This window comes from Channa argus, chromosome 13 (assembly GCF_033026475.1).
Source record: "Channa argus isolate prfri chromosome 13, Channa argus male v1.0, whole genome shotgun sequence".
Classification (NCBI taxonomy): domain Eukaryota; kingdom Metazoa; phylum Chordata; class Actinopteri; order Anabantiformes; family Channidae; genus Channa; species Channa argus.
In genome coordinates this window covers 9,823,898-9,850,153 of record NC_090209.1, presented here as the reverse complement: position 1 = coordinate 9,850,153, position 26,256 = coordinate 9,823,898, and the positions used below count along the sequence as shown (strand labels likewise).

General features: G+C 40.1%; 3 protein-coding genes across 5 annotated transcripts; 2 read left to right on the top strand and 1 right to left on the bottom strand.

Annotated features, from left to right (window-relative positions):
- The first annotated feature begins 545 nt into the window (after positions 1–545).
- ogg1 (8-oxoguanine DNA glycosylase) lies at positions 546–5,953 on the top strand. Its single transcript, XM_067528053.1, has 7 exons — positions 546–802; positions 1,050–1,405; positions 1,493–1,672; positions 2,355–2,533; positions 2,612–2,759; positions 2,846–2,895; positions 2,992–5,953. Exons 1-7 carry the CDS (start codon positions 693–695, stop codon positions 3,076–3,078), a joined length of 1,110 nt encoding a protein of 369 aa, XP_067384154.1. The 5' UTR covers positions 546–692; the 3' UTR covers positions 3,079–5,953.
- Positions 5,954–7,555: 1,602 nt separating this feature from the next.
- Positions 7,556–23,357, top strand: LOC137139608 (proline-rich transmembrane protein 3). Of its 3 annotated transcripts, none has more exons than XM_067527096.1 (4): positions 7,556–7,703; positions 15,871–16,749; positions 16,842–17,165; positions 19,333–23,357. In XM_067527096.1, the coding sequence occupies exons 2-4, from the start codon at positions 15,942–15,944 to the stop codon at positions 21,336–21,338; spliced, it is 3,138 nt and encodes a 1,045-aa protein (XP_067383197.1). In that variant the 5' UTR covers positions 7,556–7,703; positions 15,871–15,941; the 3' UTR covers positions 21,339–23,357. The 3 variants fall into 3 exon arrangements, with proteins under 3 accessions (XP_067383197.1, XP_067383196.1, XP_067383195.1); XM_067527095.1 differs by having other exon boundaries at positions 7,556–7,707; XM_067527094.1 differs by lacking the exon at positions 7,556–7,703 and adding an exon at positions 7,716–8,054.
- On the bottom strand, positions 23,323–26,171 carry LOC137139610 (cytosolic sulfotransferase 2-like). The gene is made up of 8 exons (XM_067527100.1): positions 26,035–26,171; positions 25,221–25,359; positions 24,984–25,112; positions 24,785–24,885; positions 24,013–24,139; positions 23,842–23,939; positions 23,603–23,777; positions 23,323–23,512 (listed from the first exon to the last, which is right to left on the bottom strand). The coding sequence occupies exons 2-8, from the start codon at positions 25,357–25,359 to the stop codon at positions 23,400–23,402; spliced, it is 882 nt and encodes a 293-aa protein (XP_067383201.1). The 5' UTR covers positions 26,035–26,171; the 3' UTR covers positions 23,323–23,399.
- Positions 26,172–26,256: the final 85 nt, after the last annotated feature.

Here is a 26,256-nt window from a genome sequence, read left to right as displayed (position 1 = left end):
TAGTAGGATAAAAGAAGAAAAAAGTTCTGATAAATAAATTCACTGATTTCATTTCATGAGCTTATCATATGTTTTATGAAGTAAAGTTCTACACACCCATAAAGTTAAAATTTGAAAGAGTAGCATAAATAATTTCCAAAATGTAGTGACGTATACAAAATAGATTGGAAGAATGCAAGAAAAGTACAGTATTTGAGTAAATGTTGACACTTTCCATCACTGAATGCTTGTGGTAGAGTTGAATAAAATATTACTTTGAGAATAAATTATTAATCCACCAGAAACGTTTCTATTATCAGCATTCAAGGTAGTTAACACTAACCATCAGTTTAGCGATTTACTATCACTTTAGAAACTATTGCTACTGTAGACGTTTATGTATTTACTCTAAGTTGTTGATTCAATTTCTTGGAACAAATCAGAAGTTCTTGGCGAGATCAACAAATGACTGATTGTAACAGGACATCACCGTCTCTGCTATCACTCAACGAGCGGACTACAAGCGGCGAGGACGTATACGTTGGTTGGTCGCGTACTTCCGTACTTCCCAGTCTTAGGAAGTAAGCTACCACTATACTAGGCTTGATCGCTGTACGATAAAATATGTAATGGCGAAACAGGGTGGCAGGCTGAAAGACGATTATTTTAACCTCTAAACAGTCATCAGGGCAACTGTTGTCATAAAAACAATAATGGCTAAACATGCAGTTCTATCATTGGGGGGAAACAGGTGGAGATCTCTGCCCTGCAAAAAGTCAGAGCTACGTCTGGATTTCATTCTTGCCTGTGGACAGTCTTTCCGGTAGGTTGATATACAAACCTTCCATCTTTAAAAGACCAAAATGGATGACCAAAATATTACAACCAATATCACTCCACCTCTCAATAGGACCTCAATATTAAACACAGTAGTATGATCACATTTCAACTTAACCACTTAGAAATTAGAATCTTGTAAAAGTACAGTTCGGGACTGAGCTCCTGTATTGGATCACATTATACAAGTGAACCTAATGAAGTAGCCAGTTAATGCGGATCTTAATCCACAGCTGGAGAGAAACTGCAAAAGACCATTGGACTGGAGTGATGGGAGGTCGAGTGTGGACCCTGACCCAGACAGATGACACGCTGTGGTATCACGTCTATAATAACCAAGACAGGGAGAAGGAGGGAAATGACAGGAAGAGGAGAGCTTCGGTTTCTCTTCAGGAGGACAAGTCAGGAAAGAGATCCAAAGGGACTGTGAAGAGTGAAGAGGAGCCAGTGCCTGTGACAGAGCAAGACACTGAGGTGGAGGAAAATATGCTGAGAAATTACTTCCAGTTGAACGTGGAGCTCAGGGGTATGTACTCAGCCTGGGGAAAAGCAGACCCCCACTTCAAGTGCATTGCAGAAATCTTCAGAGGTCAGTACATGTGTGTTTGTGCATGCATGAAATCAAGATTGTTGTTATTAAAAACTATCTTACGTCTATAGTTTGGTCTCTTCCCAGGGGTGCGAATGCTGCGGCAGGACCCCACTGAATGCCTGTTCTCTATCATTTGCACCACGAACAACAACATCTCTCGCATCCAGGGAATGGTGGAAAAAATGTGCCAGACGCTGGGCACTGAACTGTGCCAGCTAGATGAAACCACTTACCACGACTTTCCCCAGCTGTCTGCAATCGCAGGTGCTCTAGTCTTTTCGCAAAGACCTTGTAAAGAAAATTTGAATTTATGATGCACAGGGTAATAATGTGTTATAGTGATAAATGTCTTCACAATCATTGCCTATTACTGCAAATGCCCATTTGACTTGTTCAGCTGCTACTCTATGTGAGCATCATGCTGCCCCCATAAACGGTTAGCCCAATAGTTGAGAATCATTAAACATGTAATATGATTACACAAAAACTCTCAAATAAAATGAAAATAATTCACAGTCATAATATGCAAAAGTTAGTATCCCCTTATTTTGAAATGGCAAACATTTAAGGCCCAATTAGCTATTACAAATGTTTCATATATCATTAACATTTAATTAATTTATGATCAATCAATTGCAACCCCATTCATTAATTCATGAATGGGGATGCAAACATTTAAATTTTTTTTGGTTTTACTACAAGACAGTTTTTGTTACATTTGATAATTAAAGAACACTTATATAAGCTGACTGTGTAGCATTATTATGTTAGGTTTGGGGTTAAGTTTGTATCCCTTTGCACTGAAACTGCATATAGAAGGATGTAAATTTAATACTAAAAGCAATTTCATATAAAAGTGCAAATATAAAAGTACCACATTTGCAACCTGAGAACAATTTTATATTATTTTTATATATTGTATTTTTTCCTACATTGTAATTGGCAGACAGCACTGTGGAGGAATGTCTAAAGGATCTGGGTTTTGGATACAGAGCTAAGTTTGTGCAGAGGAGTGCAAAGCAGATTCTGGACACCCATGGGCTTCAGTGGCTTGAAGGTCTTCGCAATGTCCCATATCCACAGGCCCATGATGCTCTGCTTACTCTCCCTGGTGTGGGCAATAAGGTACCACAGCCTCACATAGTTTTGTGAAATTAAGTGAACTTGCAGTAACATATTATAAAGGCCTATGTTATATGGTAGGTGGCAGACTGTGTATGCCTTATGTCCCTGGACAAGGCAGAGGCCGTGCCCATCGACACACACATGTGGCAGATTGCTAAGCGTGACTACAATTATGCTGCTGGCAGAAATCCAAAAACCCTCACAGATAAACTTTATCAGGATCTGGGTTAGTATTCATGCACTAATCTGTTTCAAGTAATTATATAAATCTGTTGTTCTAAACTTAATGTTCTATGTTATATTTCTACACAGGTGATTTTTTCAGGCAACTCTGGGGTCTCAATGCTGGTTGGGCACAGTCAGTGAGTGTTTCAGAATTCATTATCTGTTGGTCATTTTCTGTCCCTTTACATTCCGTCCTTTAGTACATAACCACTGAGTGTCTCTTCTTGTTTTAGGTGTTGTTCTGTGCTGACCTTAAACAATTCCAATACCTAAAACAAATGCCACATGTGAAGCAATTGAAGGAAGAGGAAGAGAAATAAGATAAAATGAGTGTAGAATGCAAGAAAATAAAAATAAAGAGAGAAGAAAAAAGAAGTGTGAAGCTCACCAAAAACAAACAAAAACAAGCCAGCATGTTACAAGAAAGCAAAAATGAATGAGAGATAACGAAGTTATCTAACATACATTTATTGTGATTCAGATCACTTGCAATTCAATTTCATTTAAAACTCCACTGAAATAAAATAAATAAATGGTTTGTTTTTTAGGAAGGTGGCATAAAATAGATTGCTGTAAAAAGTTTCTCAGGGTTCTTTTGCATTTTATATATATTGTGAATTTCCCATTCGGATCTGTCTATCTATGTATGTATCTATTTTTTTATATTTTACTGTTGTCTCCATTTACAAAAACAGCATACATGTGTTTTAGGACAAAATATATTACGCAATTTGTGTATGTATCTTGATAGAAAACATAAGAACAGTGATCATTACTGAGCCCAGTAAAAACATCACTGTCATGTTGACTGCTAAATGTTCCCAGAAGTGGCCCACAGGTGGCAGTATATAGTGGTAAATTGAAAATATCACACAGTGGACCTTTTGCCGTGCCTTTTTTACATTTTGAGAACAAATTGCTCTATTTTCTTGGGTGAATGCCTTTTGCCATCCCAGTGGTCTATCTTAAACCATGTACTAACACAGTATGGCGTGTGCATTTTGGAAAAGGTCACCAAATGCCAAAATGGCATTTCTTCTATGCAATTCTTGCATCAAATGAGTTCATCTGTCTGTTAAGTTATAAAAAGCAGTTTGGCTCAGGGTCTGTGAAATGCTATGGTGTCTGGATGTTTATCTATAGGCATGTGTTGACTGTGTCAGCTGGTCTTTCTATAGCAGGGATTACGCTTATCTGCTGTCTCTGCTTTGGGCTACTGTGACTGTCTCTGGTGACAACATAGAAATGTCGTTTGGGATGTTTGGCCTAATACTGTCCCTGTACCACAATGATTTGAGAAACACTCTCTGACATTTGGGCATATCTGAGCAGGTGCATCATGCATGTAGCTTTGCCTCTCTGTTTTTGTTTTATTTGTGGAAGTGTGCAGCCATGTGAGTTAATGAAGGAGTGAATCAGCTTTCATCCCCACTCCAGCTGAGCTTGAAAGAAGCTAGGGCTCAGCTTTAGGGCCTCTGTAGGGTAGAATCATGCTGAAGAAGAAAATACTTAACACTAAAAATAGAGTTGGGAAAACAGGAAAATAATAAAAACAATAATACAATGTGTGCTGGAATTTTAAAGAAAAAGACATCTGGGCACACATAGACACACAAAGACAAAACAACACAACAGTGGCCTGTGTATTATATAAGAGATGGGTCTCAGCTTGTACAATGCCCTCAGGAATTCAGTTGAAAGGACATCTACCAATGCACCTACTTTCACTAAGAGGGCATTATTGCTTCATACTGACACCACGGGGCACCACTTTTGGTCACTTTTCTACAGCACAGTAGAAAAGTCTCTATTTCAAGACAGGCAGCAGACAGGTTGTATTTGTTTGCAATAGGGGGGCAGTAGGATAGGTGCCTTTGTGGTACCTGATTCAGAGAGATATGCAGGACCAAGTATTTACCAGTAATAATAACAAACCTCAGTTATGAATGAAAGAGTAATTCCATTCACATCTTTTTTTTTAATGCAGTTAAAATATTGATTTAATATATGATTTTGTTGTTTTTGTTTATTATTTTATTACAAAATAATGAGCTTTTCATGTCAAAACTGTCGGTAGGTTTGTCTCAGGTGGGAGGCCAAAAATGGTTCCTATGCACATCTACACTCCATCTTCTGTTTAATATGATGTTGGTCCTGAATAGAAGCAGATATATAATGGAATTTGATATAATTCCTAAGATGGATCAAATTTAAAGAGAGTTGTGTTGATTTACCTTAGATGTGGCGAAACTCAATGCTGCTAGAGGCAGTCGTGGGGGAGCCTGAAAGATCGGGGCAGGCAGTCCCCACATGGAAGTCTGTCTTTGGGGCCCAGAGATGGGGAGATTATTCTTTGGTGTCTAGACAACTATAGGGTGAAGGGGAAGCCGCAATGAGAAAGACTGCGAGCACAGACCTGCAGAGGTACTTTAGCTCTTAAGTTTTCCTGGCTTGTATGCATGTGGATGGATGCTAGCATATGAGGGTCTTGGCTGTTCTTAGTGAAAGAAGCTTATTTTGTGGAGAAAATTAATACTCTATTATCTGATAGGAGCCCTGCTTGGCTTCCTTGGGCTATGATTAAGGTTCAGTTGCATATAGATTGAGAGGAAGTTACATTTCAGAGACCCATGATTAATTTACTGTAAATGACTAAAGTGGAACGTATTGACCACATGGCTGGACAAAGATGGTATAGAAAGGCCAATCATGGTCTTTATATGGGGCAGTGATTGTATGTAGGGTTTGGGTGTATGACGGTGTCAGTGCAGCTACCTCCATCCTTTTTAAGTTATTATTATTATTATTATTATTAGTTCATTTACCAAGCTTTAAATATTGCTCGCATTTTACTGCAATTAAACCCTTCTAAAAGTTTTCATATGAATTAAGAGCTGTCAAAGAAAAATATAAGTTATGGGGTTGATATAGTTAAAATTAATCTAAGTGGGACAAAGTGGTGGAAACCAACAAACCTGTGTACTTGATTCAGGCTAAATATATTTGTATTTGTATTTATGTTACTTTAAATGTATTCTGTACTATATTTCACAGAGGGAATAAATGTATTCTGCTTTTCTGAAAGATATTAACACTGTCAAACTGAGAATTAACATTTTAAAGAAATGTTTATACTTTTTTGTATGAACTACAACAAATGGTTCCCTAAAATTTTGTCTTGTGATGCCCAACAAATCACTGTGTTGTTGTCTTATTGATGTCTTTCAATTGTAAGCAGTTCTGCTAAAGACGCATTCTTTTAAAGGTTTCAGATGGTTATTTCAATCTCAGTAAATTATACGCTAAAAATCACATATGGAAAATATCCAATTTGTATATCCAATTTGTTTTGTTTGTTTTTTGCCCCATAATCTCATGACCTCTCATATTTATCTTGCTTCCCCACTAAATAAATCTGTATAGTAGTTAAAACTGCATTCACCCTGGAGCTACCAGGGTAAATTCCTACTTAAACAAAAACACATAATTATTACAAATCTAATGATCAGCCACAGGGGGCAGGTGTTGCTGCAGAACCTACTTTTACTGTTTTTACTGTTTTTTTAGTCTTTTACTGTACTCATATCATTTTATAATGATATGAGTACTTCCTATCACTGGTTGGATAACATACATGGTTATTTTAAGTATCAGTTATCAAGACAATTAGGATTATCTAATAAAAATTATAATGTACATTTGTGTTTCTCAACTCAGGACAGAAGTCAGTAATGGCATGAACTGTAGATTTGAGTACTTGTCTTAAAGCAAATTTAGAACTCTTAAAAAAGCCACATCATTCCACATCTAATTTTAATTAGAGAAACCTACAGGGTCCTACAGATTACGCTAATCTTTTTACAACGGAAAAATAACTGGATAACAATCAATTCATATGATAAACAGTGCACTCCGGAGGCCAGTAGTGAAACAATTGTTTACATGTGATAATATTCTAAACTACAAAACATGTTTTGCAACAAGTTGGCCTAATATGAAGTCTTTGATCACTTATCCCAGAGTATGAATCATAATCTTTGTTCAATAATGTGATTACCATTTTGAAGTGTTCTTGCTCTTCCTGTACAACCGTGTCCCTCTTGCTGGCTCAGTAGTAATGTAATGGTATTAGGACAATCCCCTGAGCTGCACTGGTTATTTTTGGACTGAGTTATACAGTGAAAACAATGCCATGAAAGTGACAAGTGCTGAGAGTGAGGTGGCTATCTACTGATAACATGGGGTGGCTGTTGGTAAAGGCAGTCATCCACAGACCACAGGGTCAGTGGTTCGTCTCTGGATCCCTCCTCAATATGTGTTGAAGTGCTTTGGACAAAAGCGCTATATAAGCAGACCATTTGATAATCAAATTGAGAATCTGCTGCATAAACTACTTTGTCTTTGTCACCATGTATTTGCATTAGGCCTCAATGAGGACAGAGCCGCAGTCTCAATAACATGTCCAAACTAGAGTGTTGTGTTTGTGTAATACAGAGAGACAATCGGGTGGGGGGGTGAGGATGAGGCATTGAGCCAAGGTGCAGCAAGAGGAAACAGTATCATCATGGCTCAGGCCAAACTCAGCTCAAACTCTGGTTGGAGGGCAGGAGAGGAGATGGAGGCTAGAGTTTCACAAACTGTTCTCAGCTCATTGTCCTCACTGCTGCTGCACCACTCTGCCAGAAATGTAAGGTGTCACCTGTATCCACGTAACAGACTTGGGATATTTTAATGACCACTTTCAGTAGAAAGCATTTTTAAAGCTGTATGTCTGAAGGGAAAAAACCCAGAACCTCACTGCAAGCTGTGTGATGATGTCAATACCATTGTCGTCATATTTCCACTGGGCACTGTCTAAACAGGCAGCTTTGTAGAATAAAGATGAGCTGACACACCGCACGCTCATAGTGCTGCCGCTGCTGTTGAGCAACAGACGAGCCAGTCGGTAGGTAGGCGATCGTTTTTATCCGCTCGTGAGTAAACGCACACACTAACACACGCACATACACAGGGACAGGGAGGGAGCGATGTGAGGAGCGATGGAGCGCTTGGAGGGGGCGTTCATCTCCTCACTAGCTCAAGGATAGAGTGGCAGCGGCACAAGGCTGCTGACCGCAACCACCTCTGTATGTCGACAGAGACCCGTTTTGTCTTTCACGTCCCCGGCAGCAGCTGGATCCTTCGGCTAAACAGCGGTGAACCCGAACTACACGTCTCCTTTGGCTAACTCGCCATGTCCTAATCGTCGGATTCTGCCGCAGAGGACGCCATCGGAGAGGGCTGCACAGACCTGCAGGTATGGTGGCTGGAAACTGAGGGACTTATAAAGAGTTGTTGGGTCGCTGCTATGCGGGGATACTTTGCGCAGCGATACCTGAGCAGTGATACGGCACATCCTATCGTTACAGGACCACAATGTTAATTCCAGATACACCAGGTTCTTTCACGTTGTTTACCTGTAACGTTGATTGCTTTGCTTATTGTGTGTGCGATCCACGACGTTACCGGGAGGACGTCACAAGTGCAACACATAGCGCAGTGTGAGAAGCTATCGCGGCGTCTTCCTGCTGTCACGATGGTAACGTACGAAGTAACGCCGTTACTGTCTGTCGTGATGAACGGCGACCTGTCGAAATACGAATCCTCGCTGTAATTCGCTCACACTGTTCAAACTAAAGAGTTTCTAAACCACAGAACCGCCCCACTCATTACAGTAGCAAAGTGAAAACGTATGTGATCGTTACCTTACTAACGATAAGCTAACCTGCTAAGCTACTTACAGATTACTTAACAAGTGAGCGTGGATGTAAGGGTGTAACGTAGCTCAAAGCAACGTGTCCACTGTTTATTCATTTACAGTGGCAGAAAGTTGCTTTCCATAAAGTCTTCATAACTCGTAAAAGCTTAAAATTTAAATTGGTTTAACGTATTACTCTTTCAGTGATCAGGTGTGATCAATTTCAATGGATTTAAGATGCCTTTATATCCCAGAAATGCTTGACTGCATGTAAATCTCAGCATATGGAGTAGTCTACGACTTTATTTTAAGGTTTAAACAAGTATTTGCAGGTGCACAACGTGTTGTGAATTAGTCTTATGTAAGCTTATATTTATGGGGTTTGCCTGCAACATGTAGGCACAAGGTCTGCAGCCCATGATCTGGATCCACCTGTTCTTCATCACAATTTGAACGCACCGTTCCAGTAATGCTCCTGAGCCAGAGCTGCTCCAAGTGCCTCTAGATGACGACTGGAATTCAAAAGAAAATCCGCATACTCATCCACTGATAAGAGGAAAGGCCTCATCCACTTCTAAATCAGCTCAATGCTTGATTTTTTATTTGTGGTTTTCCATTGACTTATCGTAGTAAATACACAGAAGATGTTAATATTTAGTTATACTTTGTTGACTTTGAACTGGCATGATACAGCAATAAAATAACAATACTCACACTAGTAAACAGAGTACATAACCTCTGTCTCATAAACTGTTTTATGGCTTTGGAAGTTTTTTGGAAGAACAAGCAGTGCATCAAATTCAAAGTTTATTTAAGTAAATATGCACCAAGGACATCCCTGCACAAGTATAGTCCGTTTGCAAATTCAGTGATTGCCATACAACACAGCACTTAACACAGCCCCTGGTTTATTGCATGCAGCTGTAACAATGTGAGAGCCTTGAGTTGAAGTGGATCAGTGCTTAACTCCCCCGCAGCAGGCAGTGTATGACTTGTGATGTTTGTAGTCTATTTCCCTGAATGTTTTTTTTATAGCTTGATATGATTTAGAAGCTGTTTCAATCAGTCAGAAGACTTAATATGTCACAGGATGTGTTTCTGGGAGTGAGTGAGGGCTTATTTGAACATCTGAGCACTCTCAAGTATTAGTAATTCACCAAATGTGTGTGTCAAGTCTTCAGCTAACCAACTCTGTACTAATTTATTCCAGGTTCATTATCAAATCTTTCCACAGTCAACAATCAAATGTCAACATTTACAGCCTGTTTTATTGTGCAGAGGGCTGTGTCTGTCTGTGTGTATTTGGTGGAGTGAGTGCAGTAAAAGTGGCTCACCCTTTTAGCCTGACCTTCAGCCTTTGATCTGTGGCTCACATGAATCAGGAACATCAGTCAAAGATGTTGTGGGACTCAGCATTTTTAAGCTGGACATCTGCTTCAACTGGGAATCCAAAGCATCCACAATTGGATCTAGAGGCTCCTCTGTCCACATAGCATGGCCTCACCGTGTGTGGTCGGTTGTGCTACTGCAGTTTGACGCACCCCCACACTTCAAGGCAGCAGTGTGCCATAAGAGAAACATCTTTGACAGGCTTTAGATTGTATTCAGAGCTAAATGGGCAGCTGTAGCCAGAGGCAGGACTCTAAAAGTTGGGAAACCTCCCTTGAAAACATCCTAGAGAAGTCATCATATCTCTTAATATACTTGGTATGTTTTCATTTAAACTAAACAGCTATGTGCCTGTTTATGAAATTATGTCAGTGTGTTAGATAATTGAAATAAACCAGAAGATACAGAGGAATCTGTTTGCAATCCATATGTTATTTCAAGGTGTGGAATTTTTAATGATTAAACTAGCGGGCTCCTTAAGTACCCGCATACCAACATAACCACACACACTCGCTCTCCCATTTCCTCGTCTCTCTGTTTCGCCTTCTATTTCACATACATACAAATCCACATACGAACAGTTCACTGCTTCAAAGTTTTGCCTCTGCACCTCCAGAGTTCAGTACAAACAAGTTACACACATATGGAAAGCTGACGGTTGAGAAGTAATACTTAGCTGCTCTGTTAGACAGAGGAACCATTCCAGTGCAAAGGTCCAAAGCTAATGTGCTAATTTATTCAAATTTATTTTTTCCATGTCTGTCTATCTGTGCGGTCACTGTTACTGTGCCCTACCTTGTAAGTTGATCCTAACTGTCAATTTCTTTTTCTATGTTTGGTGTTGGTTATTATTTTGTCCTGTCCAATTCAAGGTCATCACCATCTTCCATTAACAAGCTCTCCTTTTCAGCTGGGCAACTTGTTGGTCATGACTTTCTTAAATTCGGCTGATTAGTGAGCTGCCTTGAAACTTGATTTAACAATTAATAAATTGGAGTCATGCCCTTGAATTCTCATGCACTGACACAGTGCCTGAGACACACATATTTATATGCAATCACGAAACTGATTGCACTATAATTTATTATGCTCATCACATAGTGTCCCAACTTTTCTGAAAATCAGGTTTACAGTACTTTTTTCCATACTTATATTTCATTTGAAAAAATAATTGACTTAAACCATCTATCTAAATACCATTCAATGACAACATACAATTACAACAGTACATGTATGAGCCAACCAGGCTTTCCTCTGTTTTTGTTTATGTTGTGTATTGTAAGGTTAATAAGGCAAATGAAAATGAAACTCCTGAAGACAGTGTGTCTGTGGTGTCCTTAAGGAGATCCAATAAATCCAAAACAAGTTTTGTTCGCTCTGTACCATCTTCAGCTTCAAAAGTATGCCTTAAGGTTGAACTAGAAAGAGCGACTTTATTAACTAAGGCTGAAGCATTAAGGCAAAAACACGCTCTCGAGGAACAAGAAGCTAAGCTTAGGGTAAAAGAAGCTAAGCTTAAAGCAGAAAGGGAGAAAATTAGAGCAAAGAAAGAACAATTGGAAATGAATGCCGCTCTTGCTGCTGCTAACGCTCAAATTCAGATCTTAAGGAAACATGAAAGCTTCGTGGTGTCACGTGGTTCAAACATCAGCAATGACAATTTTTGCTGTTGCAAATGCAGCTGAACAGAGTGAGGAAGCAAGAGATGAACCTGTTATGGGGTGTTTTGGTGCTGGATACAGTGGGAGTGCAAAGGTGGAGACATGCCACTGTGATTTCCAAGGAAGTGCTGTCAGCCAGCTTTTAGGTTCAAAAGGTCAACATGCCTCGTTTATGGGTAATCAGTGTCCGAATGATATTACAGAAATTCTGGATAAGCACCACAGGTTTTCTACTCTACCTCTTCAAAAAATTCCTAACTTTAGTGGAGATCCTCTGGACTATAGGACTCTTCATCAGAGCGTTTGAACACAGGGTGGAGAGTAAAACTGGGGATGACAGCGAGCAGCTCTATTTTTTTAGAGCAGTATAAAAGTGAACAACCTAGAGAGGAGGTGCAAATTTGTTTTCAAATGGACAGAGCCGAGGATATAAAAAGGCCACGAAACTTTTAAAGGAGCGTTTTGGAAATGAATATAAGAAGTCTGTAGCCTACATGGATACGGCCTTAAGTTGGCAAACAATTAAGGATGCGGATAGTGAGGTCAACTCATTCACTCTTTTTCTGACCAATTGTGTAAATGCAATGGCAGATTTGAAATATATGGAAGAGCTTAATGCTGCATCTATTTATGAGAAAAATGAACATAAGGCTACGTTTAAAGACCTAGTGGAGTCTTTAAACAAACAATCTCAGGTCGCACTGCACCAGTACTTTGGGGACATAATAGAAAAACCTAAAGAGCACTGTAGAAGATTGGTCATGAATCATATAGGTTATTGCATTTGTTTTTGTGATTTTGTTTTGTGCATTAGTAAATTAGTAATTGTTTCTAATATTTAGTTTGTGAATGTTTCTAATATTAGAGCACCATTAGGGCCCTGGTATGTAGGAGCCAACCAGGGTTTACTCTGTTTTGTTTATGTTGTGTATTGTAAGATTTATTAGATTAAGAAATATATGTATAAGCTTATTAATTATGTCATTAGTGACATCATATGCTCTGATCTTTGCCCTTATAATTTGCCTTTGTAGTTTAGCTATTAATTTGTTTACCCAGCTGTTAATGAAAAAAATCATAACAATGATTTGTTACAAGAGAGGCAGTTAGTTCAGTTTTTGAAAGGAACAGGCCCACAACAAGGTAAAAGTGAAAGGTTCAGTGTGTGACGGTGGAGGCACAAGGTTTTCACAAGGTGTTTTCACAAGGTGTTCTGTGGATTTAGGAACCACTTTGAGAAACGTGTTTGATGGAATTGATTTGTGAATGTAGTTTTGAAATTACTATTACTATAAATGTGTACTGTAGAATTGCTCCTAAGTTAGAAACATGGAATACAATAAATGTTCAGTGTTCGTCATGCAACGATCTCTGGAGTGGGTAATTTTTGGACCACCGGATACAAGTAAGATCGCCTCTACAGTACATTTGGCCAGTCTTTGTTGAAAAGACAGAAATCCCTCTTTCTAGAAGCAGACATTTGTCTGTCTGTGGGCATAAGCACTCAAATGAATGGATCTTTTGCATTGCTAGACTGTCTGGAATCTGGTAGTGAGAGAAAATTAGCAAGAATGACAGAGAGTCTCCATAAAGTTGCCTCCACAACCCACTCCATCTGCCTTGCCTCCTTATGTAAGTTCGATCATTAGCTGGTTATAGTTATACGCTAGTGTAGACATGACATCACTACTGCAACGATTAACTGATTAGTAAAAGCTGCTGTTGTACTGAGTCATGTGATTGTATAACCAGCACGTCTTTATGGTGGGCAAGGAGTTTATAATAATCTTCAGATAGTTGCTTGCTGCTGTTCTATTGGACATTATCCGTGGGCATTTTCTGCTCTCGATAAAGAATGTATTGTGCCAGTGAGAGTGACGACATCTCTAGAACATGTTCACCCCGGTGCAAATCAAATACAGAGTAATGTGTCCCTCAGCCTAGAGGGGCTCAATATAAAAATAATCTGACTGATGGAGGACCCATTTGCCTTCACCCCCTGGACACATAAGAATGTGTCTTATTTGTGTGTGTTCGCCTGGATCTTACTCACTGTTATTGAAAGCAGCATTGAAGGATGTGCCATGGAGGGTTAAGAAAATCCAGGTTTTTATTCAAGCCAAACATCAAACCAGCTGATTACACTGATCACATCATTGCAGTGTTTGGTTAGAATAAAACCTATTAAGCCTCTTCCAGGTCTAAAATGCAGACTGCCTTAACAGCTGCCAGCCTGCCTCACTTTACTCCTGTTATATTGGTTCTGTGGAAACCTCTAATTAGTCTAAAAACATTTTGTGGAATCTCTGGTGTACGTGTGGCTGTGTTGGTTTTTATAGGCCATGTGTGGAGATGAGATTAATGGTGACAGTTTCAAATTCAGCACGAGACTGCTCTAAAGCTTGTTTGGCCAAAGGCCTTTTCAGACTCTAATTAATCTCTTCTTCCTACCTTCACACACATAGGTTGACCCACATTGGATTAGTTTGGATCAAGACTGGTATGTTTACTAAAAACAATTTTCCAATAGTGAAGTTATTTATCTCTACCACAGACTGCTCACCTGCCAGTTTAACTTCAGAGGAAAGGTGAAGCAGGCTCAGTGTCTCCCTATTCCTTCTTGGACAGAATTCCATATTTGTGCTTGGACCATAACAAACCTGTTAATCCTAAAACATAGTTTCCTCATGACTCATCTTCTTTTTCTCAAATGTTCCGCTTCGCAATTTCTTGCAGTTGCTGTCAACTTGCTTCTCATAACCCCCCCCGCATCGTCTAAATTTACTGCCCTCACTACCCCTCACAGGCCTAATTTTGTCTTAGATCCCCTCAGTTTTTCCCCATCCCTTTGCCGTATCCTCCACTGTCAGATTCATTACCATCACTTCACCTTCTCCACCCTTCCATCTCTTCCTATCACAAATACATCTGTCTCTATGAGTCTCTCTCCTATATCCACATTTGCCCCCTCTGTTTCAGTGCTCTTTTTCAACTTGCAACTACTGTAGAAACATGCTGCAGAACTATGTAGTGAGTAGTAAAATAAACTGCGGCACTACTGTGATGGGGTAGAGATTGAGATATACTACCCCTTATATTAGTCTACTCAAAGAAATTTTTCTGTATTTTCTGTATAGCTGTTTTTGAACAACACCACTAGCAAAGCAAACGGGGGAAAAAAATCTAAATACAAGACAAGTTTAACGGGAAGCAGATATTTTATTTCCTGCATACTATTTAAAAATTTCTCTCTACTCTGTGACTTCCTGCTTGGTGACTAACCTCTTGTCCACACTCACATAGCTGAATAAATTTTTTTCATATGGGCTACTCACTCACATCTTTACATGGGTTCATGAGCAGAAATGCACATGCAAGCCGTTATTTAGAGCTGCAGTGCTTCGTGAAGAACTACACAGTTGTGAATGGGCTCTTGGTGAGTCATAGGCAGCACAATGAATTCTGCTATAGGCACAGATTTCTATTTTCTGTTTTTTCCCTCTCAATGCTTGAGCTGACGTTTCAGTATGATCTTGACTCTGTTATCTCCCAGTGTGAGTCATGGGTAGATGCTGGTATGAACAAACAGGGTTTATGTAAGTTAGAGGCTGGGATACTAAAAGGAAAAAGGAGGATTTTTAAGAATAAGGGCATATTGAGGGTATGCAACTGGCAGCTGTTTAGTGAGATGACTCGTATGATTGTGCAATCCTCAGGGATCTGGGGGTTTCTACGTGTCACCGGGCTCTCTGAGCTTAACCATACTCCATGTTACAGCTGTCTGCTCTTGGCATCCATGACTCAAACAGACCTTACAGAAAAGGGAGTAGAGCCCTGCTGCTTGGAACAAAGAATTAATGACTTTGGAAGAGAAAGAAACTGATATTCATCCAAAGAACATTTGTGTGGAAAAAAGTTAATGTGTCCATCTGCCACTGAATGAAGACATCTGTGACTTGCCTTGGTCATTTTAAAAGTGCAAATTCTTATATAACTTACAAACTGAACTTGTCAATGTGTTTTTGTATCAGCATACTATATTCAATTTATTCTGAAAACATAACCTACCACACCCTGTTTGTCTGATGGTGTCATGCTGCTAAAAACCCCCTCCGCAGTTTCATTGACCTGGCTTCTGAATCACAATAGCGAGGCTCATTTGCACAATTTCAGTTCTACAACCAGCTGGTTCCAAATGAAACTCAACTGAAGTATGTTTTAATTGTAATTCTGCCTCTGTATATTTAAATATCAGAAGTGCTTAAAATGTTAGTCCATCCAATTTTGGATGAAACTTACACAGTGCCTGTTTTCTCTGTTTACAGAGAACAGTGGAAGAATGGTCTGACAGAGACAGACAAAGGGATCTGTTGCTGCTCACCATCAGAGGCAGACCATGGCTTCGAAGTCCCTTATCCTGGCCTTCCTTCTCTCGTTCCCCCGTACTTCAGATGCCCAGACTGTCATTGGCTCATCCTCCTCCTTCTCTCATCTTGAACTTCCAGTTAATTCCTCTTCTCCACCAACCAAACACACTGTTCAGTTTTGGCCCTCTTTGCCTCCCAGAGGGCGTAGTGATGTGCCAATCAGACCTACAAACCGGGATAGGCTGACAACTGTGAATGCAGTGCAACAGCGGCAAAGGATGACCATTCCTACGGCACAGTCCCCATCTTTGTTTATATCTGCTCTCTTGACACAGAATCTCAGCAGTGGGCCAATTTTAACTAAACCAACTGCATCCAGGCCCAGGACAGATACAGCTAGCTTATCATTAAACAGGGCTTTTGCAATTGGTGCTAGTACAAAAGGCTCAATGCTGCTGCTGCCCACTTTGTCCTCCCCTGCTGTTACTCAGCCAGCAGGTGATAAATCAGCCATAGTGGGAAACCGAGAGGAAGGTTCAGTTAAAGAGACAGAGGATGGTGATCCACAGGGGTTAGGATCAGGTAGGACTCCAACAATTATGCTAGTGAAAGAGGACTCAACTGTTCCCCTACCAACAGTTAATAATGAAATGGCACAGTATCGTCCTCGTGCACATACTGCAGTGTCTAAAATTTCGGATGTAATGACTCCGCCACCAGAGAGTCACACTGTGCTGACAACAGCCAGTAAACTCTCTACAACACCTCAGATTGAGACAAGAGCCACATTATCCAATGTGGTCACACAGGCAACACCTCGGACTGTGGTCTTAACAGGTGAGAAATCAAATACAGAGTGAATGCTTTGCGGGAGTAAGGGTCAACATCTTTACACCATGTTGCAAATGCATCTTTCCTACCATTTTTAGGTGAACTGACCGTGAACCCTCCTTCTACTGAGAGAGTTACAACAAAGCAGGGCTCTTCTGCTGTGATATTATCCCATTCTACAACTACAACCGCTAGTTCTACTGAACCATCACAGGCATCAGAGGAGTCAGCACCAGGTGGAAGCCAGAGCAATTCACTTTCAAAAACCATTATACAACAAGCGACAACATCATCTGCACTTAGTGTGCTTACTACCACACAGACAGTTGCAAGGACCTCCTCTAATGCAGCAAATCAACTCATCAAAACGGCACAAGTAGGACAGAATCCTGCTAGCACAACTGTGCAGTCCTCCAGGACAGGTAAGAGACAAGGATCATGTGTTCAGTAGTTCACTAGATTTTTTTTATCCTCTGATAATTTTAAGTGGAATTATTTGTGCAGCTGGAACTTTTTTACTGGAACAATCTGGAAAGTGCTTCAAAGGAGGGGAGAAAACACAGACACTTTCCCATGGAAAGTGTGTTGGTAGTTGTGTGTGGTAGACAGAGCGAGGAAAGAAAGTATGAGGGAGGGTTGAAATAGGGGTGGATAGAATTGCACTCAGGCAAAGACATAGACGAGAGTAAGGTGGGGTCCAAAAATGACTTTGTTTCGAATACAGATGAGAGAGGAGTCAGGGTGGGTGAAAGTGTGGTAGAAGAAAGGTACGGGCATCGAAATGAAGGCAGTGGAGAAGGTAATGAAAACCAGATGCGCAGAGAAAGGGATAAAGGGAGGGGAGTTGAAGAAAAGTTGATGGAAAATTAAAAGCATGGGGCACAAGAGCCAGTCTCTTAGATACCATGAGAACAACATCTTAATGACTTTTAAACATTCAGGCAAGTATTCAAGTAGGATGCTTAGCAGGTCATTGAATGTTTTAACAACGTGCATTCATGGCAAGGCCACATTTGTGTTTGGAGCATAAACATATTTGTATGATTTAATTTATTTTACTTTATTACAACATACATATATATTAAACTGTGTGTAAATGTGTGTGTGTGTGCCCGCGTGTGTGTGTAGGGTAAGGATAAGTTTAAGTTAATCCAGCTGTGAAATGTGATCAGCATGTCTGGAATCTTGTGCTTGTTAAGAAAGTTTGAAGGAAGGAAGTAAAACATACCTTTATATAAATAAAGAAGTGTGTCTGTGATTTGTATGCAGTGCTGGCCTATGTGTGTCTGAAAGTGAGGGCTTTGTTTTTTATGTGTGTATCCATAAAGTTAAGTCTTTGTATACGTGTAACAATTTCTTACAAATAATAACTCGGGAACTACTATTTTGTAGTTACCTTTTAATAAGTGAGTCATTGTTAAATAGAGCTTATACATTGTGAGATTTAGTTTTTCACATAATGTCATATTGTTAACTTGCAGTAGTATTAACCTATGTTTCAATGTTATCTTTTTAGTTGAGTGGTTCATAGTCCTAAGTGATGAATGGCCCTATAATTATAAGGCTTTTGGGTGTTTTTAGGGTATTGTAAAAGTGGAAGTGAAGGTGGACTACCTTGTACAAATAAAAGTATGTGTGTGCATGAGAAAATAATGCACACAGTCAGAGAAAAAGACACTCCATACTTTGCAGTGCGGTCTTGTCCCATCAGGTAGTTATGTATTTTATAATACTGCAAATTTTCGGAGAGATTTCCTTTTTTTATAGACGCATTGTGACACTGTGTTATGTAACGTAGATGTTCTTGTTAATTACATAATCTAATCCAATTAAGCAACACAATTCCTTCTCAGTTATCCAGAGAGGTTTTACTCAGCATAATGTGTGATGTATTAATGAAGGTAGTGTGGTTGAATGGACATGGTATTCAAATCATTCAGATTTTTTTTCTATTATTGTAATTTCATTTGCATTACATGAGTAAATACTATGGGACAGTAACACACTTTTAATACAATTTTAAAAATGGATGTTATTGAGACTGTAAGAAGAAATAGAAATATGCTTATGTTATTAGACCTCAGCTTCATATTTACAATGATCAGACATAACATTATGACCACCCCTGCAATTAAATATAACTCAAAACAGCAGCTCTGCCATGAATTTCTGTTTTTAGATTAAAACTGTCACAAAGGTGTATTGATGTCAAATTGGGTAGTGGAGTCATACTGGAGTGCTTTATAACTAGAGGTGATTCTAATGTTTCTGCCACCCTATTTAAAATGAATTAGGTGGCATTAAATTGCACAGGTGGTCATAATGTTATGCCTGATCGGTGTATTATATATAGACCTGGGACAATGTGCATTTGCAGAACCGGTCAGGTTACTATGAAGAGACAGTGACTGTGGTGCATGACTTATGGTTAACTACACCCTCTAGTGGGTCAGAAAAGTATAGTTGTGGTATAGTTGTGGTGTTACAGGTAAATGGCACTTAAAACATTTATATTCAGTGATAGTCTAAAAATTTAAAAACATTATTTTAAAAAATCTGAAAAACTATTGTTTGTTTTTCTTATTCAAGGGACTTCCTCCTTCGTTACCACTGATGTTGTACCTGTTATCCGAAGGTTTGGCCCCACATATCAGACTGGTCAGAGGAACCGTTCTATCCCCCTGGGACATCCGCCTCAAGCTCCCCACTCTACTTTTAATCCAGCCCCCTCTCCCAGTGCCAATCCCACCCCTAATGGCACTCTTCTCTACTGGGGTGACCTAAGCCAGACGCTGGCTTTCGCCTGGGAACTACATGTCTACGGCTCAGCAAGTCTTTTCCTCCTCCTGTTTGCTGGAGCTGCTCTTGGCCTCACCCTGACCCCTGGCACAAACTTTCCTCACCATGGGGCTCTTGCCCTTGCCAATGCGCTATTGTTTCTAGTTGGAGGCCTTAGGGCAGCTCTCTTTCTACTGGATCCTTATGGCACCCGGAAATTCCTCCCTCGCCCTGCAGTTACAGCCCTCTATAACCTACCTCTCCACCTGCTAGTGTGGACACAGGCTTCCCTGGTTCTGCTGGCTTTAAGAGTTTCAGGAGTAAGTGTACTGCCTTCAGCTATGGAACGTCCTCCTCTGGTGGCTGTGCTGGCTGTCTTGCAGTGTACCCTGCTGCTGGCAGCCGATCTTCTTTCCTCAGCCCTGTCCCCATTGGTACCCGTCACCCTTCAGGTTCTGTCCCTGTGCTGGGGACTGTTTCTATGTTTAGGCTTCATTTGCTATGTCTTTCCACATATGCGCTGCCCTCCAGTTTCTCATCCTACAGGCCCTGAAGAGGCCAGGGGGAAGTTTTGGACAGGGAACATGAGGGTAGGTGTGATTCTTGGAAGAGTGCTGGCAGTCTGTGCAGTTTTAGGGGCACTGTGCTGTGGACTGCATGTTCATGCCACCTTATGGCTCTATGGATTACTAGGGTCCTGGACCCACTTCAACTGGGGCTGGTGGTTGGTTCACTTCTGGGCTCGGCTTCTGGAGCTGGCCTGGGGGTTCTCCCTTCTATTCCTGGGTTCCTGGGTGATCTGGAGGTCTCAAGGTTGCCGTGGAAGGGATGAGGGTGACTCCGATGGTAGAATAGCAGGAGACCTGCCATCCCCTGGCCAATCTGTGGGTTCCACTCAAACGCATACCTGTTGGTCCAAGATTGTGCAGAGCCTGAGAGGGAAGCCTTGTAGGAAATCTGACAGTAATGGAGTGGGAGGAGGAGGGGGAACAGGAGAGGTGGCTAATAATCGAGCTGGCCATGACCGTCTTGGAACTGACATCAGTAAAAATCTGATCAGAAACCAGAACCACGAGCAAACCAATGCCCAGTCACACTGTGTGAAAGACAGCAACAAGGGACGCAACCACAGGGGTCAATCTGCAGAACGCGGCATATCCGATGGCTCCACAGGTTCACTACTGAGACTGCAGGCATTGAGTCGGCCTCTGCAGCACTCGGTCAGTGGCAGTCTGGATCTAGATAGGGACAATTCCTTGTCTCTGTATGAGTTTGACCTGCGGCCCCCCTCTCCCATTGACTTGACCCGTAGCATTGATGAGGCTCTTCACAGGGAACACCTCCTGGGAGGAGGCAGCCTGTTTCACCCTTTGAACCAAACCTTACAATCCACCTCCCCTGGCTCTGGGGGCAGCCAGGGGCCCTGGCTACGCAGGAACAGTGATCCGCAACTTGTTTCAGAGAGTAGCGATGCCCCGACAGAGTCCTCCATGCCACTGGGTGGAAGTGTACTTAGCAGTGTACCCAGCAGGCAGGTGACTGCTCCTCCCACACCTTCTCATCAGGGTCACAGGTGGCCTGGGAATGGGGTGGGAAGTGTCCCCTCATCAGTGTCCTGCCCCGTGTCACTTCGTCCCTCCAGAACATCAACTGGACACCTGGGGGAAGATGGAGTGGATGACACACGGCCCTTCATCACCCCAGACTCAGAGAGGGGGAGGGGGAGGGCTGGGAGGCCAGTGGGGTCACGGAGTTACCTGGAGGTCAGCAGACATGATGACTCTGCAAGTGTCAGCAGTGAAATTATTGACCTATGAACCAAACCTTGCACACGAGGACCAATGACAGCTCATCAGCCGTACTCATTTAACAAATGCTGTTCCTGACCCACTACAGCATATATTTTAACTAATGTGATTATTTACCTGCCTAGAAATGTAATATTTTAGAAGAGGGAAAATAAAAAAAGAGGAGCTGGGTGATAAACTTAAAGAATATGACCTAGTTGCCTTTATTCTAATTAAGGGGTTCAACACTTTTTACACTGGGAGTAAAACTAGGCGATAAACAACACAGCACACTCATAACTATCTCTGTCTCTCATACACATACTCTACATCTCTTTGTTGTTGTTTTTTTTCCCTCTCAGACACACCTGTATAACATTGGTATGACTTTAGCAACCTGGGATAATTCATACATTTCATCAAGTCTTAAAATCTTTGATAATAATTAATAAATAAATTTAGACCAAGGTTTCTGTCTGAGGATATACAGTATAGCACTACTCCGTTTAAAACTGAAGGTTTGAAGGAAGAAAGACAACTGTGGCTGTCTACAGGACTTATTTTTATTGTTTGTGAAGAAATGTCTGCATATCAACAACCATACATTTTATTGCTTCTGTAGTGTTTATTTACTGTCTTCCATATTTTAATTTACTCTGTGATGTACAGATGTGTCATAATTGACCTTGGTTGGTTCTGTGCTATTTTTGATGGCTCTATAAACATTATTTGGGTTAACGCTCTATAGCAGCTTACCAGTATCATAGTGACAGAAGCCCGCTTACCATTGAAACTGTTACTGAGGTTTTTACTGGTTGCTGATATGGTTTAAATAAAACTCAAGCTTTCAACCTTAAGGTTAATGCATTTCTTTTTGTCATTTTGCTGTAGAACAAAGCTTTCGAAGTCAATAATTATACACAGTTGAAGCCTTTGACTACATTTTCACAACCTGACTTAATATTAGACATAATCATGGTCAGATACAGTTAATGAACTAAAACAGATCAATAATCTAAAGCACCTCAGCTTTGTGTGGCTGCAGCACAAGTCTGGCTTGGCATGAACCTCAAAACTCTTATATTAAACCTAGCTTAATAACAGAACACCTAAATGTAAGCCTGAGCACTAGACTGAAGTATTTTACTACCCAAGCAAAAATTATATTTCAAATTAACGATGTATAAGCAAGAATGTAAATAGTGTTATTTTTTATGTTCATGAAGTATTTGAAACATAGTTGTAGTTGTGAAAGACAATCTAAAGTGATAATGCTTCTTTGTCTGAGCTGTAAGGACAGTTGCTACTTTGAAATCAGACTGACCTTTTTAGGACATACAGTGACAATGGGCTGTGAAAATTAATACTTGACTGCAGAGGTTATGTCATTGACTTTCTGGGCTGTGCTCAGGCCTGTATGTTAGTTTTGCAGGTTTCCGCTTTAGTTTTTTTATTCATTAAGAGATCTGATATAAAAGTCTGTTAATTCCCTTGAACCAGTTTGGTATCATCAAAGTTACCCATTGGTTGGCTCCAGTCTCAGTACAAAAAGGCATTGACATTGACTTGCTAATAAAAATACTTAGACTATCCCACAGATTAACTGTTGGGATGTTATTATGGATTTGTGATGATCAAGTGACACTTTGGACAAACTTAATTTATGCCTCTATTCATAATGAAAGCCATTCCTCACCTGATTTGCTGTTTCCTGAGGGTGACTACCCAGTGGTGTGAGATGCTTGACTTGATTAGTATGTACAGTACAATGGCCTTTTGTTGTATACATTCCAGTGGACCTATAGGATTTCACCTTATCAGTACTTGCTGTTAACTCTTTTACTTCATGACCTGGGTGAAACCCCCAGCACCTGTAGTCTTATCCCTCTACAAAGCAGTATGTGCCATTGAAAATAAAATCAGTGTGACCCCTCCAGGCTGTCAGTGACAGTGTTAGTTTGAATTGTTTATTTGCTCTTTGAACCTTTATTCTTGTATTTCTTGTTGCATTTTGTGTCTGGATTCAAATAAAAGTGATAAAAATCTAAATCCACTTATGGTCATATGTATGACTTGTATGAGTGCGTCTAGTCACAGAACAGTGGTAAACCGAACATCAGTGTTTTTCATTTTCTTCTCATAGTCTTCATCAAACTGTTCATTCTGCTGAACAGTGAAATGATTCTTCCAGTCACCAACCTTTCCTGTAAAAACACAAACAGCAATACAGTTAAACAAGCAGCCTTTTCTGTGTTCTCCACTTTCTGTAACAATCGTCCAACACATAAACTCACCTTTGCGCATGAAATGAGATATATTCAAATCAAAAACTTCCTCAACTGAGCCATTAACCATGTTGTTCTTCTTCATGTTGTCAAAATGAACTTTTTCGGTCACTTTTTTCACCAGCTCTGCAGCGGCAGATAGTCCCAGAAACGAACACAGTCGGTGGACTTCTCCTTCTGTATCCTACCAGAGGAAACAAATCTGAGCTCATGTTTCCTATCTCACAGACTGTGACTTTAATACTCACCTCAATCAGATCCTCATAGAACAGGAAAAGGATGTTAGAGTTGTTGATTTTTTCCTTCCACCAGCCTTTCACATGTTCATACCAGGAACCAAAAACCACTATAAAAACACACAATACATGGTAAAATAAGTACATCTTCCGGTATTCATTGGTTTTCATTGTGTTACTTACTTTTTCCCTCCATGAATCTTTGGAGGAAGCTGTTCCAGTCTCCAGGCTCTGGTTGCACCATGTTCATGCGATCAAAGTGGAAATAAGACACCGCAGTGTCCTTGGCATTCCGGGCTACATAGATTATCTGCAAACAGAGACTAATCAGAATATAATTCATGCAAATCATTGATGTATAGTGGATGTCTCCAGACAAAACATTTCTAGTGATACTTTACATTTTTTATCAGTGTGTACAAATAACACAAAAGACCAAACTAACAATGACAAAAAAAAAAATCTGTACCACTGATTTATACAATTATTAAAACACATTGATAACCACATTGTGTTACTTCATTATGAAAACATGGCCACTGTAATTTATTTTCAATCCCACATACACCTACAGTTCTGTAAAGGACAAATAAATGAACCAGCTGCTAATGGATGGGACCCCCCTGAGTGGATAACTGAGCAAACTAACTAGACTGACAGACAGCAAAGAGGCACTAATTAAGTGGAATGAAATGAGGCCCTAAAAAGTGATTGAGAATGACGAAGCTAACATACTGTGGGACTTCCAAACACAAACTGACAAACAGACTGGATAGAGTTGTGCATTACATTTGACAGTTGATCATAATGTTATGCCTGATTGTTGTGTGTGTGTATAAGGGATCTAAACATCCTGCTGGTTGGGTAATTTGTTTTTGGATTTGTTGACACTAAAAGCAGAATGGCATATTGGGAGTCATAGCATTTCCAAAATAAGATTTAGTCAGAATAGTACCTTAGAGTTCTGTTCCCAGAAGGATTTGGGAATAAAGTGAACTGGCAGGTGTGACTTGATAATGCGTGGAATTGTGATTAACTTATTCAGCTCTTCCACTCCTGATGCAAAAAAATATAATGTTACCAGACTGCCACAATTACACTGACTTACTGTGTTTCATTACTGTTATTATTAAATAAAGTATCAATAAACTGACCTGAAGGGAATCCAGGCATGTGCATCTCCAGGAATGGCACTCTCTCATAGAGTGGGACTGAGTCTTGACGTTCAGGTGACACGTGGCTGAAATACAGAAGGTCCAGGATGTAGGACACCCATGTGTTTCCTAGGAAATTCAAGAAATGTGGTTTTCATTGGGTTAATGGCAGTGGAAACAGATGTGTAGACAAAAGCAAATGCATCTCACACACAGCTCTTCTACTCAAACTCCCACCTGCTTTAGGATAAGAAGCTATAACAATGTCATCTGGTCGTGCTTTGAAGTTCTGTATGTCGTCCCAGTTGTCAGTGAAGTATTTAGTCATGGAAACTCCATGAAAGTCAAAGAGTGTTGGCCGTGGTGGTAACTCCATCTGCAAGAAGAGCACAAATGTTGCATTTACTCAACAGAAGTGTTCACTGATGACTGGGGGCCAGACCAACATAAAATAATTAAAAATATATGTATAAAAGTCTTTAGTCATAGGAATTGTTTGTGACACAATGAACATGAAAGGTATTTTATACCACAGTTAAATGGTAATACATATAATCTGGTGTTCAAAAAGAAATATAAAATTACCTTGTTAAACAATTTTAAATTCAAATTTATTCCAGCTTCCTCATTAAAATTCAATAGTCTGGGATTTGTTGTTATGTTGCATAGTGGGTCACAGTTTACTTCAGTTCTTGTTTCTCACATAATCATGTCAGACTGTAGGTACATGTGTTCAAAGGAGATTTTATATGAGCACAGAAAAACTCTCCCCCTACAACAGGTAAATCTGCCTGAGGTCAAACTTCCCAGTGAAAAAACAATAAGCACAGCACATTTCTGATCAGGAAACCGTAACAAAAAAAATGTGGCCCTAGTTGAGTTACATAGGATTCAATGTTAGTGTATTAACAATAAGGATATATTATTAACAAGCAGTGCTGCAATCAGACATTTTAATGGCAAGTGACAATTTATTTAAAAAAAACAACAAAACACAGCAACAGATCACTCAAAAAAATTCTAAATAACGCAGTTTCAATACATATCTCACCTGCACATTGCATGTGGTTCACGAATGCTGTTACTCTCATTAGCAGTTCAAAGTCAAACCTTTATGTATTTTACACGTTGCATAATGTAGGTGTGTCTCAGTGACACCTAAAAAAAATATTTGTGCACACGGATTACTCTCCCTTTCCCTGCCTTCCCTACAAGTACATCTTCAGGTATTTATTAGTTTTCATTTTTTGTTACTTAGTTTTTCCTTCCGTGA